Source organism: Rhinolophus sinicus, linkage group LG15 (assembly GCF_036562045.2).
Source record: "Rhinolophus sinicus isolate RSC01 linkage group LG15, ASM3656204v1, whole genome shotgun sequence".
NCBI lineage: Eukaryota > Metazoa > Chordata > Mammalia > Chiroptera > Rhinolophidae > Rhinolophus > Rhinolophus sinicus.
The window spans coordinates 3,481,829-3,504,055 of record NC_133764.1 but is presented as its reverse complement, the minus strand read 5'-3'; the positions used below and the strand labels follow the sequence as shown (position 1 = coordinate 3,504,055).

General features: G+C 36.2%; 1 protein-coding gene and 2 pseudogenes across 17 annotated transcripts in view; 2 read left to right on the top strand and 1 right to left on the bottom strand.

Moving 5' to 3' along the window:
- Positions 1–22,227, top strand: part of NCOR1 (nuclear receptor corepressor 1) — a 169,092-nt gene that overhangs the window by 35,712 nt on the left and 111,153 nt on the right. For all 17 annotated transcript variants that reach the window (XM_074320229.1, XM_019757395.2, XM_019757394.2 and 14 more), the window contains exons 3-5: positions 2,808–2,938; positions 10,396–10,588; positions 13,724–13,906. In XM_074320229.1, the coding sequence (XP_074176330.1) occupies positions 2,808–2,938; positions 10,396–10,588; positions 13,724–13,906 (507 nt within the window). The remainder of the gene's footprint in view (positions 1–2,807; positions 2,939–10,395; positions 10,589–13,723; positions 13,907–22,227) is intronic.
- On the top strand, positions 9,576–10,256 carry LOC109461288 (small ribosomal subunit protein uS8; annotated as a pseudogene).
- Positions 15,899–17,569, bottom strand: LOC109461275 (nucleophosmin; annotated as a pseudogene).

Here is a 22,227-nt window from a genome sequence, read left to right as displayed (position 1 = left end):
TTTTGGGGGGGTGGGGGGGGATATCTACTGAATGTTTGGTGTGTTCTGGTGCATTCAGTGAGGTTTTTTCCCTCTGGCTGGAGGAAATCTTAAGGAGTTCTGGCCCTGTGTGAGCTCTACAGTTGTTTTATAGTTCCTCCTGATTGTTCTTTCCTCACAGTTGTTCTTAGCCCAGCCTTTAATGACTGGACTATGCTTTTCCTATGCATTTACAGACTGGAATTCAGGCAAAGACTTCAATGAACTCAGATTCAGATTTCAGGAAGCCTTTCTCTGTAACTCTCTGGAAGTCTCTAAAAATTCTATTCATCTCACTTTCCCAAACTAGTATTGTTGCTTCTCTAATGAACAAGATTGTGGGGCACTATTTTGGTTCTCTTCCCAGGGATGCGATTTGGGACTCACATCAGGACAGAAAGCCTGGGGTATGGTAGGACTCACCCCATTTGTGTCATTTTTCTCGGAGATCAAGTCCTGTGCAGCCTATTTTCTAATGTTTGAAAATAGTTCCTACATTTTGTCCAATTTTTTAGCTGTTCATTATGGGAGTGCAATTCTGGACAGTGTTACCTGCTCGTAGCTGGAAGCTGAAGTGCACTGTTGTTTCTTTTATTTCACTCCTTACTCTTTCTTTATTTGTCTTGCTGGCTACATCGTTTATCTATTTCTTTGCAAGTAAATTCTTTATTTTATGAGGTTCGATGCCCCTCTTTATAAAATGTTTTTGTATTTTCTTCTTGGTCTTATTTTTCTTGGTTATGTTTTCAACTTTATGTTTTTTTTTCCCCTTACACTACGTATGAATTATGTTTTACTGTTATCTGCCTGTAGTGAAGGGCTCTGGATATCTTATCCACCCCATATTTCAGTTTGGACAGCTCAATTTTATCTTTTTATGATTTTTGAAACATGTTTGTTGACTTATAATTTATATAACATAAAATTCATTGTTTTAAAGTGTATTATTTAGTGGGTTTTAGTATATTCACTATATTGAACAACCATTACTATCTAATTCCAGAATTTTTCCTTCACCCAAAATGAGACCCCATACTTAATCCCAATTCCTCTCTTCCCTTCATCCCCTGGCAACCACTAATCTATTTCTGTCTATTGATTCACCTCTTGTAGACATTTCATATGACTAGAATCATACAATGTGTGGCCTTTTATGTCTTTTTTTTTTTTTTTTAGCTTAGCATTGTGTTTTCTAGATTCATCTATGTTGTAGCATGTGTTCATTCCTTTTTATGGCTGAATAATTTTCCATTGTATAGATACAGATTCCCCTGTTATTCGACAATAGATCGTTCCGATGAAATCTTTCGTAAGCTCAAATGGCATAATGTGAAGACGCAGTTACCATTAATTTATATGGAAATAATTTTGAGTATTCCCACACCCCAAAAATAATTACCAAATCACACCAAATAATGCATGAAACCTAAAGTAGCACTAACATATAGTAAAAGCAGGAATAATGTAATAAATACACAGCTTGTATAAAGTAGAAATAATGCATGTACAGTGTTGTTTCACATATTAAAAAGACTGATTTCTTCTTAAGATAACTTAATGGAACACCAGACTTTGTACACCCATCAATCCACTGAAGCAGTAGACTTTCCATTTGATCCATTCCTGGAGGCTAAGAGACCACTTTGCTACTAGCAGAACCAGTAGTAACTTTGGCAGCTTTCAGGATTCTCTGTGTGTAACTAGTACAAACGGTGGGCACAGCCAAGTTCAGCGCATGTCTTTATTTCCATTCACCACCATCAAAATGCCGTAACACCCTTACGAGCTTTTAGACTTTTCTGGTACCTTAGGACACATCTTGCTAACAGATGCACAAAATCAATTCAGATAAAGCACAGATGCTCACACACGCAGTTCAAGCTATGGTGCTTGATGTTGAGATGCTGAGTGTAGTTCCTAGGGAGGAGCTTGGCGGGGCCCCTCTTGCTACTCCTGATGTGCTGCTTCTACAATGGCTCACTTCAAAACAAACACCGAATGCAATTTTCACTTTTTGTCTTTTTTCGTAAAAGTGAAAATCCTCTTCGGCTTTCTTTTTGGTTAGTAAAAACAGGTCTTGTGTAAAAGTAAAGTGGCGTAACTCGAACTCTCGAAAAGTGGGGGATACTTGTATACCACCTTTTGTTTGTTTATGCATGAGTTGATGGACATTTGGATTCTTTCTCTTTTTTGGCTATTGTGAATAATGCTGCTTTGAAAATTTGTGTGCAAAATCTTTTTGTGTGTAGACCTGATGCTTTTAAATACCTTGTGTATGTATCTAAGAGTGGAATTTCTGGGTTATTAGGTAATTCTCACCCACCTAGAATGATGGAAAACTAGTACTCTTAACGGGCAGGTTGATTCTCTGGACTTGTTTCTTCATTTGTAAATATACATGGATTTACGTAGATGGCTTATGTGACCCTTCCAGCTTACTGATTTTGAATTTAAGATTGGAATGCTTTTTAGGATCTCATATTGAACACGCGAGTTTGAGATCTCACTATGTGAATAATATAGAAATTATTATAATGTGTTATTGGGAGAATGAATTAAAATTGAACACAAAATTTCATTTGAATTCTTTTGAATGATATATAGTTAAAATGTTGGTTGTTTTAGGTTTATGAGGAAGAATTAGATCAGTAGAGGATTAAAATAACTATTGCTGTTTCTTTCCATACTCAGTGTTCCATAACTGTATTCGTGCATTTTTAATTGGTTTGATTTTATGATGCTTTTCACTTTTTAGTTAATAATTAATTTTATGATTATTTTAATACTAGGAATTTGCAGTTCCTGATTATCGTTCTTCTCATCTTGAAGTCAGTCAGGCATCACAGCTCTTGCAGCAACAGCAGCAACAGCTTCGCAGACGACCTTCCTTGCTTTCAGAATTTCACCCAGGTTCTGACAGGTAATGGGGTTTTTTTATGTTTCTATCTAGGACTGAACTTTACAAGTGTGTCATTTATTATTTTTAATTTAATTGTTTTATTTTATAATTTTATTAACCAATCCATGACTGGTCATTTATAATTTGTATTTTGAGCATGTTTATGTTTCTTTATCTTTTGGAGTAGTTTTAATAGCTAACAAACTTAAAACTTGTTTCAAGAGTTCAGTTAATGCTATGTATTGGGAAGTTAGGTAGACCTAAATTTGAATCCTGGTGAGCTGTGTGGCCTTGGTCATATTGCATAAACTGGTGTTCTCAATTTAGGCTGTGTATTAGAACCACCTGGAAGCTTTTCATTTCAGAATAGAGCTGACCCTGGAACAACATGGATTTGAACTGTGCTGGTCCACTTATATGTGGATTTTTAAAATTTGACACTCACAGTTCATTTAACCCTCTCTATTCAATTGACTGCAGTTTAGTTGACCTGTACAATTCAAATCCTGGTTGTTCAAGGATCAACTGGATGTTTGGAATCTGTGTATGTGGAGGGCTGAGTTAAGTTACATGTAGATTTTCTACATGCTGGTGTTCGGTACCTCTAACCCCTGCATTTTTCTAAGGGTCAGCTGTAATTAAGTCAGTCTCTGGGATTGGACCCAGGCATTCATTTTTGTCTAAAGTTTACCAGGTCATTCTCATTTGCAGCCAGGATTGCAAATCACTGATTTAGACTCTTCGAATCTTAGTTTTCTCCTCTATAAAAATGAGGATAATGGCATTGTCCTCAAAGGATGGTAAGTATTTGATCAGATAGTATTGGCCCTTTATGTGGTAGGCACTCGTTTTCCCTAGTGTCCTTACCATCTCTGCTATCTTTGACTCCATTCTTACTCTTGATGTAAAGAATTTTGAAATATAATAACTGCTTTTATTAAACTGACTTTCTGGTTGTAGCAATTTTATAAAGAACTTGATTTCCTGTTTTAAACATATGTTTACTTTTTAGGTTTTAAGGTGATAAAAGTTTTGAAATTATTTGGCCATGTTTACAATTATTTAAAAATACATTTCTTGGTGAAAGTTTTGGAGGGAATTCAGATCACTTTCCTCTTAATATTTAGCAAATAACACAAAAGTAATTTTTAAAAAAGAGTTAAAAATGCACCCTTTATAAAGAAGGGAAAGGCATACAGCCATTGCCATAAACTTGGAAAAGTGGCATTCAAGGAAGAAATTAGAAGAATCTGGTACATTTGGCCTTCTAGTTCCTACTTCTACTCTCAAAAAAGCAGTATTGAAAGAAGAAGGAGGGTCAGTAAAACTGTAGGATTTCCCATGAATACTCTCTAATTTGAGAAAATGTAAGTAGGGGTAGTTAGGGTTGTGGTGAGTGTTTTTTTTTGAAAATCCCATTACGCCATCATGCAGGAAGGGCTGTCACGGTGTGTGGTTTTCCGAAGCAGTGAGCCAGAACTCTTCAGGACTGGTTTACATGTCCAGCTGGTAGAGTGGGCAGAATTCTTAACAAAGGTTATGACAGAGTCAACCAAGTTTTCCCCTACTTTGCCCCATTTCCCTGTTCCCTCAGGTTGTAGAAAAGTATATAGAAAGCCATGCTTAGTCCTCCATCTGTAGACAAACATGCCAGGCAAAGTGGGATGCGCAAGGGAAATCCACGCATACTATTCCACACCAAAGAGCAAGTCCGGGTGGGGCCGCGCCATGGTGTACCTGAGCAGGAGGGTAAGGATACCATGAACTGGGCGAACACATTCCTGGAAAAGAAAATTGCAGAAAGCAGTATAGTATGCCAAAAATAAAGACCCCCATGTGTAAGAAGACAAAAAGCAAAGAACATGCTCCAAGAATGCTATACACTATAGAAAAGCTTAAACTTAGTAATAAAGTATTCAAAAAAACAAAATAAGACAAATGAGATAAAATGAAAGATTGGACATTCCAGTGCCCCCAAACCCATCATTATAAATTCAGTATATAAAATGAGAAGAAACAAGGAATAAAATAGGTGTTGCTAAAAGTCAGATCTTTGTCATGGAAGAAAGTCTTGAGATAATCAGAGTGAATGCAGAAGAAAAAGACAAAGATTAAAGCAATTAGAATGAAGTTAATCAATATGGAGGATGAATTAAAATCATCCAACATACCATGACAACGTATGTTTCTGAGGTACAGAACCTGATAAAGGAAAGAAAATATTCATAATAAAAAGAACCCTTTTTTTCCTTGTAAAGTGAAGGAAGAACCGTATAGATTGATAGGACATAACCTCTCTCCAGGAAAAATTTACACAGAATGATCAGTATCAACACAGATCCTGGTTAAGTTATTAAAGTTCAGGGATAAATAAAGTACCCAGGAATTCAGGAAGCAAAACAAATCCTTGATGGGGAGAAAAGAGTCTTGCCTCAAACTTCTTCAGTTGCAGAAGACAGGAGCAACAGCTACAAAGTTCTGAGAAAAAGAAATTGAGATCTAAGAATATTATACCAGACATGTTTAAGAATAAAAGCAACAGGCAGACATTCTTAGATATGAAAGCACTGAACATTTAAAGCTTCTTAAAGAATTTGTAGATTATCACCAGCCAAAAGAATAGAAGCCATTGTAAAAGAAGGACTATAGATAGTAAGCCATAAACCCATGTAAGTAGAAAGTCCAGATGAGACACCTAGATGAATTATGGTTCCATAACAGAATGTCAGTAGTAAATCTTGACAAAATAAAAATAATAATAACTACCCACCTAGAGTTTCAGTGGGTATTGGGAGAATGCTTAAAAGTATGCATTTGAAAAATATGGCTGGAGTGATTTGATACTTCTAAAATGGAAATGTTAAGTTAAATAAAATTCTACCTTCTTAATGCTTTTAACAATTTTTTTCCTTACCCTTTACCAAGAATTTTTTAGGAAGTAATTTCTTGTAGTAAAGGAGCATTTCCTAGAATATAGCAATTCCCTCCATTTTAAGTTTTATTTCATTTTATTTTTTTCTCTTATCTATATTAAAACAAACCAAGTATTCTTTATTTAAAACACAATGTATGTTATTCTTTTGTTTTATTTTTGCTTGTACATCTGTCCATCCATATATAAAAATAAAGTGATTTCTGGGAATGATATTCACCTAATTCTAACATTGTTTCTATGTGATAAGATGTGGGGTAATTTGCTGCTTAGTTCTGTTCTGCATCCCTGGAATTTTTGTTGTTAGCAAATGTAAATCATTCTATAAGCACAATACTCATAAAAAGTCAGAGTCATTTCTCTGTGAATATCATCCATCATGTTTTCTAGACTTCACTGGAAAAATTAGTCCACATAACTAGAGTTTGGATATATAGATAAAAAGATGCAGAACAGTTGAAGTAGTTTAAGATATTATAAAAGATTCACTGAAATTCAGATAATTGGTTTTTCCTTGAGCAACAGAATAAGAAACCAAATTATATTTGTAAATTTTTAAATTTAAGTGAATTAAAATTTAAATCAGTTTTGTTTCAGATAATAGTCTTCCTTAGCTGGGAGTCAATACGATCAACTGATGTAATTCTTGATCATCTTGGTGGACCAGTATTTGGAATAACTATGGCCTTTGTGACATATTCCACCTAACTGAGGGTTATTTTTTTTAAAAACTTAAAATTTGATTTTCTTTAAAATTAAAAGTAGAGGTATATTACAGTAAAAAAATCCATTTGATAATTTGTTTTAAAGATATTTAGGGTAGTCTGGATGGCTCAGTTGGTTAGAGTGCAAGCTCTGAACAACAGGGTTGCTGGTTCAATTCCCACATGGGTCAGTGAGCTGCACCCTCCACAACTAGATTGAAGACAACAAGCTGCCGCTGAGGGGCGGCTGGATAGCTCAGTTGGTTAGAGCGCGAGCTCTCAACAACAAAGTTGCCGGTTCAATTCTCGCATGGGAGGGTGGGCTGCACCCCCTGCAACTAAGATTGAAAACGGCAACTGGACTTGGAGCTGAGCTGCTCCCTCCACGACTAGATTGAAGGGCAATGACTTGGAGCTGATGGGCCCTGGAGAAACACACTGTTCCCCAGTACTCCCCAATTTAAAAAAAACAAACCAATAAAGATATTTAAAGATGGTACTAAAAAAAAAAAAAAAAAAAGATGGTACTAAAAGATGAAAAGTCAGTAAAATGTTGGAACTTTTAAAAGTCCACAGAGTTTTTATTATGCAAATCTGGTGTTAGTTTTTTGTTTTATGTACCATATTTTATTTATCCACTTATCAATTGGTAGATATTTGAGTTGTTTTCATTTTTTGACTATTACGAATAGTACTATGAACATTTATGCACAAATTCTTGTGTGGCCAGATGTTTTCCTTTCTGTTGGTAATATACCTATGTTGAATTGGTGGATCATGTGGTAGGTCTCTGTTTATTTACCATTTGAGAAACTACTAGACTTCTCAAAGTGGCTGTCTGGTTCTACTGGTGTTAGTTTTTAAAAGGCAAACGTGTTGTTCATTTAGAATGCAAGTTTCATGCTTAGCTTCACCAGGACTCCCAATATATAGTTGTATTTGTTTTCACAAAGATTTTCATAGTTCGTTTACATTTTTTGAAATGTTAAATTATATTATTTACTGATTTATGTGTGAGTGGTTTTGTTCTTCTAAAAAGGATTGGTAAGCGGACATGGGCATTAGTTTGATTTTTTTTTGATGGAAAAAGAGCCACCCATACTTAGTGTTTTTCTTGATTGCCCTGGCTGCCTTCGGTTCTCCTCCAGCACTGTATATACTTCACCTTCTGGCTTTGGTAAATTTCACAGGCACAGTTGCTGGAGGTGAGGTATTAGGTTGGTGCAAAAGTAATTACGGTTTTTGCAATTATTTTTAACCTTTTAAGCCGCAATTACTTTTGCAACAACCTAATATAATTCTTGGAAGTTAGCTTTTGTAAGTTAGTTTTTGTCGGTTGTGTCCTGAACAGCGGTGTCCATTTGAGGGGACAATTGAGGCTGAAATCCAGCTCAGGCAGTTAGCCAAGCCATGTGCACTAGAAGGTTGCATGTGCTTATAGAATTTTCACACAAAATCTCTGTGCAGGTCAGCAGTGGGCCTGATTCTAAGTGCTGTGTTGAGGGGCTTGGCCTTTAACCTAATGCCGGATTCTTGTTTTTCATAGATTACCTCTGGCTTGCTTTGTAGAGAATGAATCTGAGGTGGATAGACTAAAAGCAAGAGAGAACACGTAAGAGACCTGTAAGAGAAAGAGAGCATATAGGCATAAGGTAGGGCGATATAGTTGTGAGGGAGAGGAGACAGAGTTGAGTAAATTAAGAGGTAAGGCTGCCAAGCCCTGGCAGCTGGCAAAGGTGAGGGAGGAGACCTGGATTTCTAACTTGGTTTCTAACTTGTTGGGTTTTTCTGTCAACTGTGATAGCAGCAGTGTAAGACACCTTGAGGTTGGTCTGAATCAAGTTTGGGGTTCATGAAACATACGGGTGGAGATGTGTCTAAGCATGCTTGAGGAGGGTCTGGGTTTAAGATACAGACTGGTATATGTGATCCAGTAAATGTGGGAATTGAGAAGAGCAGTAGTTTAAAGGTGAACGTGGAAGATTTCTAACATCTAAAGAAACTTTGAGAGATGGAAGCCTCTGAAGGAGAGAGAAAGAAAGGAAAATGATTAAAATAGTGGTCTTCAAACTTGTTACTTGCATATTCTTCAAAAGAATTTTGAAAAGCTGTATTCTGCCTTATATATTTTTCAGTTGACATCTAAAATTCTTTTTCTTTAAATTGAAGTTTATTGGGGTGACAAATTGTTAGTAAAGTTACATAGATTTCAGGTGTACAATTCTGTAATACATTATCTATATCTCACATTGTGTGCTCACCACCCAGAGTCAGTTCTCTTTCCATCATCATATATTAGACCCCATTTACCCTCTTCTAGAGAAATATGAGATTATATTATCTGCAAATAGAAATACTTTTTCTTTTCCAGTTTGGGTGCCTTTTATTGCTCTTTCTTGCCTAGTGCTCTGACAGGAACTCCCAATACTGTATTGACTACAAGTGGCAAAAGCTGGCAATCTTGTCTTGTTCCTTAAGTTTCCTACTCCACTATTTTTCATGACATCATTGTGAATTTTAAGAAGATAATGGGATTTTTATGTCTTGAATGAGATTTCAAATTTTTGAAGTATAATAGTTTTATAGACCTCAGGGTTTATTGCATTATCTATGCTACAAATGAAATCCAGTGATTATTCAGTGAAATGTTGTTTTTGAGAAATTTGTTTAACATTTGGCCATAAAGTAAAATGTAGCTTCTCTAAATATGAAAAATCAAATGAACAAATACCCATATGTAGTTCTTGGTACAACATATGAAATCAAAGATGCCTGACCTTCAAGACATTTCAAAATACTTGGGAAAACTAGACAGAATACATGTGTTGGGGGTCAAAATTATCTTCAAAACAATGTTGCATTTCCACTCAAGAAACTTATCTTTAAATCTTCATAATACTTCACAACTCAATTAATTTATCTTTCTATGTAGCAATTGCTAGATTTGTTTTTTTCTGCTTGTTTTTATTATTGGTTAAAAATGGTGTTCTTGCTCTTTCCTCCATCTTTCCCTGTGGCCATAATGGTACGTATGAATGTCCTGGCCGATGCTCTCAAGAGCATCAACAATGCCAAGAAGAGAGGCAAACGCCAGGTTCTTATCAGGTTGTGCTCCAAAGTCATTGTCTGGTTTCTAACTGTGATGATAAAGTATGGTTACATTGGCGAATTTGAAATCCTCGATGATCACAGAGCTTGGAAAATTGTTGTGAACCTCACGGGCAGGTTAAACAAATGTGGAGTGATCAGCCCCAGATTTGATGTGTAACTCAAAGATCTAGAAAAGTGACTGCTCCTGTCCTGCCAGTTTGGTTTCATTGTACTGACAAGCTCAGCAGATGTCATGGATCATGAAGCAGCAAGAGGAAAACACACCAGAAGGAAAATCCTGGGATTCTTTTTCTAGGGATGTAATACATACATGCAGATAAGATGTCTCAATGGACCCCCCCAAAAAATAAAAAAGGAAATAAAGAAATGGTGTTCTTCTAGTCTAGGTTATACTGAATTCAATTATTATGTCGTAGGTTTGAAGATAATATTTTATGGATATTCTTCAGCAACTTGAAACTTTCTGCAAATTGAAATCTTGTTACGTCTTTCACTTTTTTACCACCAGCATTCCCACTGCCTCTGATAACACTTTTTCCACTAGAATTTGAAGTTTAATAGTACTTTATAGTGAGGTATATATTCTTCTGGGATGCAGGGAGCAGGGAATGAATTATCTCTGAAAGTAAGCGTAACTTTTAAATTTATTTCAAAGTCCAACCAGGGATATTGGCAGGAAGTTGTACATCATTTAAAAAATTTCAAGTGTTTATTTTCTTTGTATGTATTAGGCCTCAAGAAAGAAGAACTGGATATGAACAGTTTCACCCAGGTCCATCCCCAGTGGATCATGATTCACTGGAATCCAAGCGACCGCGCCTGGAGCAGGTTTCTGATTCCCATTTCCAGCGTGTCAGTGCTGCGGTCTTACCTTTAGTACACACACTGCCAGAAGGGTTGAGATCTTCGGCAGATGCTAAGAAGGTAAATATTTATTCTCTTACCCTGTGGAGTTGTTGGTCTCTCATGTTTATTTAGCCATATTCAGGCACTGCATCTAAAAAAGTCCACTTAACGCCGGTCTCTAAAGGTTAGTGCTATGGGAAAGTAAAAATTTTGTTAAACAGAACTAAAAACCACAGACTTACTGTGCTAGACTTTTAAAGTCAGTACTTTTGACTTGTTGGTAAATGAAACAAGCTGAGGACTGTTTTAAATAAAATTGCTATCGTATAATTCTCAAGCATTTGTATAGGCTTGCTGGGTTATAAAATGTGGTGAGAGGTACTCAAGTCTACCACAGTTTTATTCAATTTAAATTAAATTTTAAATCTTCTGAAATTTAGTTGCAAATTATTAACTTGTTACATGGGCAAAAACATATTTTAGGTAAGGTTTAACTGTGCTTATAATTTTTATAAAGGAAAAACATTTTTTTTTATGTAAGAAAATGTTCTTTAGAAAATTGTAAATTCAAAGGAAAAATGTTACCTAAAATTCTGTATCTTGGAGATAACTAATTTTAATATGTAGCTATATTTCATGACATTTCAAATCATGTGTATTGTGAATTTATGAGAAGGTTCTATTAAGATCAGATCTCTTTTTCTCTTGTGTTTATTATTAGCCTTTCTTTAGTGAAACACATGTTTGTGTTTTATACCCTTATTTTGTTGCTAAGTTTAACTTTTTTAACTGTCCATTTTGCTTATCCTTAAATCTGCAGATTAGGAAGTACCTGGTACTTACTAGGTACTGAATAAATATTCCTTTTAGAGAGAATTAACTAATTCTTTAGAATTCTTTAACAGTAACGTGTTAACCCCTTTGTTATCATATGTTAATATCTCATACCCTCCTCTCTTTTTGGTATATCTCTTTCCCATAGTTTATTTACCTTTATGAATAATGGCCCTTTCTATCCTAATATCAGATAAAGAAGTACCCACACATTTTCTTTGAGTTCTTATGCAGTGAAAAGTGATTTAAAACATAGTGAGTATGTCTGCAATTTAGATAGTTCAACCAAAGGAAAAAAATAGGTGTGTATGTATATTTGGAGAGAAAACAAATATAGTAAAATGTTAACAACTATTGAATTTAGATGAAGTATAAATGAGTATCTATTAAACTCAACTTTCCACTTCTATTTCAATTTGAAAATTTGAAAATAATAAGTTTGATGGGGAAAAGCTCTTTGTGATAAGCTAGAAACGAAATGAGCTAAGATTCTGGGAGTTTTGAGACCTGCCTTACCATATGAAATATCTGTATTAGATAGTCTGTGTGTTTAAAAGAAGTGCTTTGCAGTATTAAAAAAAAGAAAGAAAAAATGTATTGAGTAAAGGTCTTCCATGACTGAATAAATTACGACATGTAAAATATAGCTATGGAATTTTTTAGCAGAAAGGGATTTTAAAAGGTCATTCATAGGAATGCAAGGATGATTCAGCATCCATAAATCAATCAATGTGATGCATCACATTAACAAAATGAAGGCTAAAAACCATATGTTCATTGTGCTTGATGTAGGAAAAGCATTTGACAAAATTCATTATCCTTTTATGACAAAAACTCTCAACAAAGTGGGTATAGAAGGAACATATCATAATAAAGGTTAGGTATGAGAAACCCACAGCTAATAAATGCAATGGTGAAGAGCTGAAAGCTTTTCCGCTAAGATCAGGAATAAGACAAGGATAGCTACTATCACACATTCTGTTCAGCGTAGTATTGGAAGTCCTAGCCCCAGCAATCAGACAAGAAAAAGAATTTGGAAAGAAAGAAGCAAGAAAAGAAATTGGGAAGGAAGAAGTAAAATTCTCATTATTTGCAGATTACATGATACTACATACAGAAAAGCTCTAAAGACGCCACCAAAACACTGTTAGAACTAATAAGTGACTTTAGTAAAGTTTCAGGATACAGAATCAATATACAGAAATCTGTTGCATTTCTATACATCAGTAACAAACAATCAAAAGCAGAAATTAAGAAAACAGTCCCATTTACAATTGCATCAGAAAGCATAAAATATTAGGAATAAAACCAAAGAGATAAAAGACCTGTACTCTGAAAACTATAAGACATTGAGGAACGAAATTGAAGAATATACAAATAAATGGAAGAATGTACCTTGCTCATGGATTGGAAGGATTACTATTGTTAAAATGTCCTCATTACCTGTAGCAATATACAGATTCAGTGCAGTCCATCTTAAATCACCAATGGCATTCTTCTCAGAATTAGAACAACTATAGTCCTATGAACTATGCTTATACTAGGCTTTTTATATTATAAAGAAAACTAGTACCTTAATCTAAAATTTATCTGCTTTACAGTATTGCTTATGTCTTCACTTTAGACTGGAAATTAATAAGGTGTGTGTGTGTGTTGATGGGGTGGTAGATTTTGGGTGGAGGGGCTTTTGTTTTGCTACAGTTTTCTGCTGATTTTAAGGTGGAATGGGATGATATATTTATAGGATGAAGTATTGTTATCATGTTATGTGCACTGTAGTGTAGGCAGGTTTAGTTGCCTTTTATGACGGTAGGTCTAGGTCATGGTAGCAACAAAAGTTCCTAGGTCATTTCTCTGACTTCTGTACATCAGCACTGGCCCTGAGAAACACTGAAAACTTTTTGATGGGAACTCTTGGCCATATCATTGTTGTTAAGTCAGGTGGGCACACAGATTTTACCTGGAGTTTATACTAGTTTTCAGCCTACATGTTCAGACCTTTTGAAGAACCATTGCAAAGAAATGTCTGAGAAATTGGTATCTTCCTTTGTCATGATTGCATTATTATTTCCCCAGAAATTCTCTGTAGTCTGTCAGTATTGTTATAATAAAGGCTGGTCAGCCACCTTGTCACCTCATTCTTCATAGCTTTTAGGATTTTCAAAATAGTGAATGATATGTCTAAATTATAAAAGTGGTATAAATATAAGGGGGGGTTGCGTATGTGCATGAAAATTACTACTATAGGACTGCCATGTAGAGAAATAGCACCTGTGGTTCTGCTACGTATGTTTTAAAATTGACTTTTTCAGTGAAGAAACTCTTGACACTAACATTGTCTCTTACTGAGGAATAAATTTTTCTTGATTTTCTTCAAAGGATCCAGCATTTGGAGGCAAACATGAAGCCCCATCTTCTCCAATCCCTGGGCAACCGTGTGGAGATGATCAAAATGCTTCACCTTCAAAACTTTCAAAGGAAGAGTTAATACAGAGTATGGATCGTGTAGATCGAGAAATTGCAAAAGTAGAACAGCAGATCCTTAAGCTGAAAAAGAAACAAGTAAGTGTTTGATTTTACTGCTTAATATATTCTAAGACTGTGCATTTATTTCCCTAAAGAAGATAATGTTGAATTTTTCATCTTTATATGAAGGGAATCATGCCTTGTATATTCTGTGACTTGCTTTTAGTTTCCTTAGTTTCATCCATTAGTTTCCCCTGTTGTATTATCTGATTGTATGATAATCGAGAGCAAAACTTGTTTGTCCGATCTGTTTTTGATGTTATTGGATGGGTTGTTGCTAATTTGTTGGTATTCCATACAATGGTGCTATATTTTTTGGTTCACATGTAAAGAGGTTTTCTAGGGCATGTGCTCAGTAATAGCATTGGTTGGCCAGAGAGGATGCATATCTTTGAGTATACTAGATGATACCACATTTGCTAAAATGACAGTAGCATTTTACATTCCCACTGGCAGCATGTATGAGTTCCAGTTTGTGCATAGCTTTGTCTTCATTTGATAATTTTTTTCAGTTGGATGTGAAATAGTTCTCACTGTGGTTTAATTTACATTTCCCTGATTAGGAATGAGACAGAGCTTATTTTCACTTGTGTTGCTTATGTGGATCTATTTTTTGGGTCATTTCTTATTTTAAGTATTTCCTAAAGTCTTGTCACTTATATGTATAGCTGATATCGCCATTTTGTGGTTTGCCATTTTGCTTATTTTGCAGGGGGGGGAAGTTTTCAATTGAGATGAAAAAAATTTACCTACTGTAGTATTCACCCATTTAAAGTGTACAATTCAGTGGCTTTTATTGTGTTCATAAAGTTGTACAACTATCACCACTATATAATTCCAGAACATTTTTATCACTTTGAAAAGAAACCACATATCTATCAGAAAGTACTCTTATTTCCCCCTCCCTCCAGCCTCTGGCAACCGCTAATCTCTTTTCTGTTTATATGGATTTGCCTATTTTGCTCATGTCAGATAAATAGAATCATATAATATGTGTCCTTTTGTCTCTGGTTTCATTCCTTTTAACATATATTCATGCTAAATATTCATCGGTGCTGTATCTTTTTTTTTTAATTTATTTTTTAAATTTATTGGGGTGACAATTGTTAGTAAAATTACATAGATTTCAGGTGTACAATTCTGTATTACATCATCTATAAATCCCATTGTGTGTTCACCACCTGGAGTCAGTTCTCCTTCCATCACCATATATTTGATCCCCCTTACCCTCATCTCCCACCCCCCACCCCCCAGTGCTGTATCTTGTATCAGTACTTCATTCCTTTTTATGGCTGAGTACAATTTTGTTGCATGGATATACTATGTTTCGTTTATTCGTTCATTAGTTGATGGACATTTGGATTGTGTTCAGTTTTTGGCTGTGATGAGTAATGCTGCCAAGAGTGAGATTGTGTGTAAGAGTGTGTGTAAGAGTGAGATTGCTTCTAGCCTGGAAGGGGGTGTGAATGGATGGCAGATCAGGAAAGAGGATTGAAATTTAAATAGAGATTTTGGTGTGGATTTTTTTTTAAAAAAGATTTCATTGGGGAAGGGGAACAGACTTTATTGGGGCACAGTGTGTATTTCCAGGACTTTTTTTTATTGGGGAACAGTAGTGTGTTTTTCTCAGGACTCATCAACTCCATCCAAGTCAAGTTGTTGTCCTTTTAATCTTATTTGTGGAGGGCGCAGCTCAGCTTCAGGTCCAGTCGCGGTTGTTAGTTGCGGGGGATGTAGCCCACCATCCCTTGCGGGAGTTGGAGTCGAACTGGCAACCTTGTGGTTGAGAGCACGCACTCCAACCAACTGAGGCATCTGGCCATCCGGGAGCTCAGCTGCAGCTCATTGACTTCATTCTAGTTGCGAGAGGCACAGCTCACTGGCCTATGTGGGAATCGAACTGGCAGCCCCGTTGCCGAGAGCTTGCGCTCTAATCAACTGAGCCACCCCTCCGCTTCTGTGGGGATTGTTGATGATACTCAGAATGGGCTGTACTTGTCTCCTTTTTCTGTCTCCCCATCTTTGGGCTTAATTTACCAGGATTGTTCCATGTGCTTTTTCTAGACTTGACTGCATTTTTGCTTCAATAATGTCTTCAAAGGACTAGATCTTTTTGGTGTTTTAGGAGTTTTTCCCCCCTTTTTTTGAAGGATTCATGACTTTTTGATTTTGGTGTTGATGGTTTAGAGTCTTTTCCATTGTGGTTTGATTTTTGTGATCTTTTGGCTAGAGTTATATAGATTTCTTTACTGGAGCTTTTTCTTCAGCTTCCCTCTTCCTGTCATCTTCATCATTATCTTCGTCAAGTTTTAGTTTTTTCTGTGGAACCTTGCTACCACTTCTAGGGGTAGATCACTGTAGATCACTTTCCAGATATGCTTGGGAGCTCCTCTTCTCCTCTTCTTCATCTTCTGACTGTGCATCTTTCTCCACAGCCACTAAGTGGGTCCACTGATACGTGCAGGTCCTAAACCACATTTAGACACAGGTGGTGCTGGTATTTTAGAGCCGCTAAGGGAAACAGCCATTGGCTGTACAGATGGTTTCAAAGTTGCCAGTGCTATTTTAACTGGACTGCCTTCATAATTCATTGCCTCTCCTTCAGCAGTGTTAAATTCATCCTTTACACCAGCCCCTAAACTGGCCATTCTTAAAGATAACTGGTGCTCATTTTCATCATTATCCGCTTTAAAGTGATAATCTTTGTCTCCCTTTAGTTTGCAACTGAAAAGATAGTTCTGGGACCTCAGTGGGCTCATGTCCATGTCCACTGAATCTTCTATATATAGATGGCTCTCACTTTTTTTTTTTTTTTGGTTGGGGTGGGCAGAAACTTGCCGTGAGTCAAAAAAAAAAAAAGTTTAAACAATAGACTAAAATTCCAAAAGTAGAGCATACTGAACAGGGCAGCTATTTGGTGTTAAAAAATGTTAAACCTCAATAGATAAAACAGCGTGATCCCAGTGCATGGAAAACAGCAGAAACTGCCTGGAAAAATCAGAAGTGGACAGAAACCATTTGTGAATTGAATGTATTTTGAGAATAGCATGGGGTGGTGGCTTGTACTTAGGTGGGAGAGAAGGAGGATGGAGACAAACGGACCACTGTTGCAGAGAATAGCTGAGCAGGACAGAGTCACACCATCGCCAAAAGTTTTTAATTGTGATGAAGTCGAATTTATCTTGTATTTCTTGTGCTTTTTTGTCCTATCTAAGAATCCATTGCATAATCCAAGGTTACAAAGATTTATATCTGTGTTTTCCTTTTTTGGTAGGCACAAGCTTTATTTTTCCAGGTATCATTAAAATTTTGATGTCTAAAATTATCTTCTGTTTACACCTGTGTGTCCTTATTTTGCCCGTTTTCCCTCCTTAATGTCTCCAGGTGTTTGACCCATTAATTTTCTCTGTGTTCAGCTTCTTGGCTCTTGTGCTTCTCAGCCTTTCCAACAAAGCACCCGATAACCTGCTCTCTTTTGGCACCATGTGGCCTTCTCACTCCATCCATGAGCTCTCTGCACCTCCATTCTTCATTCTGGAGCGGCCCACTTTGATGTTGCATTTTCCTCATTTGCCTGTTGCAAAGGAGTTGCTCACTTAGTTTTCTAGTCTTTTTCAGAGCAAATTGTTCCATGCGTAGCTGTAGATTTAGTGTGTCCATCCTATGTTTTTGCCTTTTTGAACCATCTCCTGTACCCATGTTTTCTTTTATGAGTTTTATAGTTTTAGTGCTTACATTTAGGTCTTTGAGCCTAATAGTGTTTTTTGGTGAACAGAATTTCTTTAGATTTTATATGAGACTACCCTGGAGTCATTAAAATAGTTTATTGTCTTTTTAAAAGTTGTATATTTAGCTTCTCATATTCTTTTTTTCTTTTTATTAAATTTATGGAGGGTGATATTGGTTAATAACGTTATATAACTTCCAAGTGTACAATTCTATAAAACACCATTTGTATATTGCATTGTGCACTCCACCCAAAGTCTAGTCTCCCTCCGTCACCATACATTTGACCCCCTTTAGCCTCCTCATCCTCCCTACCACCCTGCTTCCCTTCTGTTGTCTGTGTCTATGCGTTTGTTTTGTTTGTTGCTTTCTATTTTATATCCCACATATGAGTACAATCATATGATTTTCGTTCTTTTCCATCTGACTTCTTTTGCTGAGCATGATATTCCCAAGATCCATCCACGTTGTCACAAACGGCAGTATTTCATCCTTTCTTACACGGCATAGTATTCCATTGTGTATATGTACCACACCTTCTTTATCCAGTCATCCACTGAAGGACATTTCGGTTGTTTCTATGTCTTGGCTGCCGTGTATAGTGTGCTACAGTGAACTGGGATACATAGATCTTTACAAATAAGGGTTTTCAAGTTTTTTGGGTAGATACCCAGAAATATTGCTGGGTCGTATGGTAGCTAGCTGTACTCTTAATTTTTTTGGAGGAACCTCCATACTGTCATTCAGTGTACCAGCGTACCAGTTTACATTCCTATCAGTAGTATATGAGGGTTTCTTTTTCTCCATATCCCCCAACATTTACTTCTTGTCTTATTGATAATTGCCATTCTAACAAGTGTGAGGTCATACCTCATTGTGGTTTTGATTTGCATTTCACTTATAGCTAATGAAGTTGAGCATCTTTTCATGTATCTGTTGGTCATTTGCATATTTTCTTGGGGAAAATGTCTGTTCGGGTCCTCTGACCATTTTTTAATAGGATTGTTTTTATTTGTTGTTGTTGAGTTGTATGAGTTCTTTATATATTTGCATATTAGCCCCTTATGGAAAGTATCGTTTGTAAATATCTTCTCCCATTTGGTTGGTTGCATTTTTGTTTTGTTGATAGTTTTTTTTGTGCTGTAGCTTTTTAGTGTGACATGGTGCCATTCATCTATTTTTTGCTTTTACTTCCCTTGCCTTTGGGGTCAAGGTCATAAAATCCTCTCTAGATCAAGATCATTATTTTTAGTATCTATGTTGTCTTCTATGTATTTTATTGTTTCAGAGCTTATATTTAGGACTTTAATTCATTTTAAGTTAATTTTTGTGTATAGTGTCAAATAGCAGTCTAGTTTTATTCTTTTGCATGTGGCTTTCCAATTTTCCCAGTGCCATTTTTTGAAGAGGATTTCTTTTCTCCATTTTATGTTTTTGACTCCTTTGTTAAAAGTTAGTTGCCCATATACATGTGGGTTTATTTCTGGGTCCTCAGCTTGGTCCATTGGTCTGTGTGTCTGTTTTTCTGCTAGTACCATACTGTTTTGATTATTGTAGCTTTGTAGTATAATTTGAAGTCCGAGAGTGTGATACTTCCAGCTTTGTTCTTTTTTCTCAAGATTGCTTCAGCTACTCATGGTTTTTTGTCATTCCATACAAATTTGATGTTTTTTTGTTCTATTTCTTTGAAAAATGCCATTGGTATTTTGATTTGGATTGCATTAAATCTTTATATTACTTTAGGTAAGATAGCCATTTTACCTATGTTGATTTTCCAATCCATGAATATCCATGAACATGGAATATCTTTCCATTTCTTTGTGTCTTCTTCAATTTCTTTCAATAATATCTTATAGTTTTCAGTGTATAGGTCTGTCACATCCTTTGTTAAGTTTCTTCCTAGGTATTTTATTCTTTTTGTTGCAATTGCAACTAAAATTATTTTCTTAATTTCTTTTTCTGATATTCCTTGTTAGTATATAGGAATGTCATGGGTTTTTGTATATTGATTTTTGTATCCTGCAACTTTCCTGTATTTGTTTATTGCTTCTAATAGTTGTTTGGTGGAGTCTTTAGGGTTTTTTACTTACAGAATAATGTCATATGTACAAAGTAACTATTTTACTTCTTCATTCCTAACTTGGATGCCTTTTATTTCTTTCTTTTGCCTGATTGCTCTGGCTAGAACTTCCAGTACTATTTTGAATAACAGTGGTAAGAGTGGGCGTCCTTGTCTTGTTCCTGATTTTAGAGGAAAAGCTTCCTGTTTTTCACCATTGAATATATTAGCTGAGGGTTTGTCACATGGCCTTAATTACGTTGAGGTACTTTCCTTCTATACCCATTTTATTGAGTGGGTTTTTTGTTTTGTTTTTTTAAGGAGGGTGCAGCTCACAGTGGCCCATGCAGGGATTGAACAGGCAACCTTGGTGTTATCAGCATCACACTCTAACCAATTGAGCTAACTGGCCACCCCCTTATTGAGTGTTTTAATCATAAATGGATATTATATCTTGTCAAATGCTTTTTCTGCATCTGTTGATATGTTCATAAAATTTTCCTACTTTATTTTGTTAATGTAGTGTATCACACTGATCGAGTTGCATATGTTGAACCATCCTTGTGCCTCTGGAACTAACCCTGCTTGATTGTGATGTATAATCTTTTTAATATATTGTTGTATTTGATTTCTTAGTACTTTGTTTAGGATTTTTGCATCTATATTGATCAGAGATATTGGTCTCTAATTATCCTTTTATGTGTTGTCCTCTCCAGGTTTTGGTATCAGAGTAGTGTTGGCCTCATAAAATGAGTTAGGAGGATTGCCTCTTCTTCAATTTTTTGGAAGAGTTTGAGAAGGTTAGGTATTAAATCTTCTTTGAATGTTTGGTAGAATTCATTAATGAAGCCATCTGGTTCTGGACTTTTACTTTTTGATGATTTTCAGTTTCCTTACTGTTGATTGATGCATTTATATTTTCCATTCTTCGTGATTCAGTCTAGGAAGGTTATATTTTTCTAAGAACTTGTCCATTTCCTCTAGGTTGTTGAATTTGGTGGTGTATATGTAGCCTTTCATAATATTCCTGTATAGTTCTTTGTATTTTTGTGGTGTCTGTTTTAACTTCTCTTTCATTTCTGATTTACCCTTTCTGTTCCAATAATTATGTATAGCCCTACATAGGTACTAAGAACAAAATGTGATTTCCTGAAACTTGTTTATTCTTTTCTCTACACCTGCCTAACAAGGATTCTAAATGAAGGTCCTCTGGGTAAAGGAAAGAAAGTGTATGGTTGAAGAACTTATTCCCATAAAAATGATCTAACTCCAAAATTGCTTACATAGGTAGCAGACTGCAAGAATACTTTTTTCTTTTTCCCCCCTTCTACTGCCTCCCCACGAAGTCTGGTTCAAGCTGTTGTGTATTGTGCTACCCCATGGCTAAGACAATGGTGGTCCCTGGTCGGCTCCCAGCAGCTCTCGCTGGCTCCCGGCCACTCACGCTGACCACAGGGTAGCCCGTGGCAGCCCACAGCAGCCCGCAGCAGCACTCAACAGCCCATGGTAGCTCACGGCCGCCTATGCCAACCTCCGGCTGCTCATGGCAGCCCAGCTCCAGGGAGAGCTGTTGTTCACAATCTTAGCTGTAGAGGGCGCAGCTCACTGGCCCATGTGGGAATCGAACCAGTGACCTCAGCAATAGGAGTACGGCACTCCAACCACCTGAGCCACCGGGCCAGCCCAAGAATACTTTTAATTCCAAAATGGAAGTGGTCCTCGAAGCTTCTCTCTCAGAAGATTTTTGTCCTTTCATTTGGGTGTGCTCTGAGTTATATTAATAGGAGCCTTGACTGTTAGTCTTACTTAGTAGTATGGATAATTTTTTATTCTAGGCTTTTAGTAGATGTAACATCTTCACCTAATGTCTTTGTTATCATCTTAGGCAATGAACTTACACTATATTTTTATGGCTTTTTGTTGAGCGTTTACTGGGTATCACTGGTTTAGGTGGGGGAAAAAAAGCAGTGAACCAAGCAGACAAAGTCCCTGCTTACTTCAGTAATAATAGTAGGTAATATTTACTGAAGATTTATAGTTGTAATGTGCTTTTGAGTTGTTCAGTCTTCAAAAAACTACGTGATAGATAGGATCACTATCCCTTCTTTACATGTGAGTGGTTTATATTCTTGCTCAAGATTGAGGTGAGGACTTAGAAAGGGTCCCTAGATCACACTACTTGTAAAAGGTGACCCTAAGGTGCAAATGTAGGCAGAGTAATACAGAGTTCAGCTCTGTAATTGCACACACAAGCTGTCCATATTCTTGTGATTTTGCCAGTGCCTGTTGACTACAAAATATAGTTTGTTGGGGGGGAGTAACGGGGAGGTGCATGGTGCTATGCTGAGTTAAGGATTAATATTTAAAGGCAGTTCTCCCATACTCTTCCCCCACCAGACATTAACACATGCTGTGTATCTATAATGTATAAAAGTGTTTTCTAGTGCCACACAAGGTCATGATGATAGAGGTATATGGGGTACCTTCACATGTTTAGTTTTCCTTATTATATAAAGGATTTATTTATCTAATGATGATTTATGTTGTTTAGTTATTAGTCAAAATAAATGAT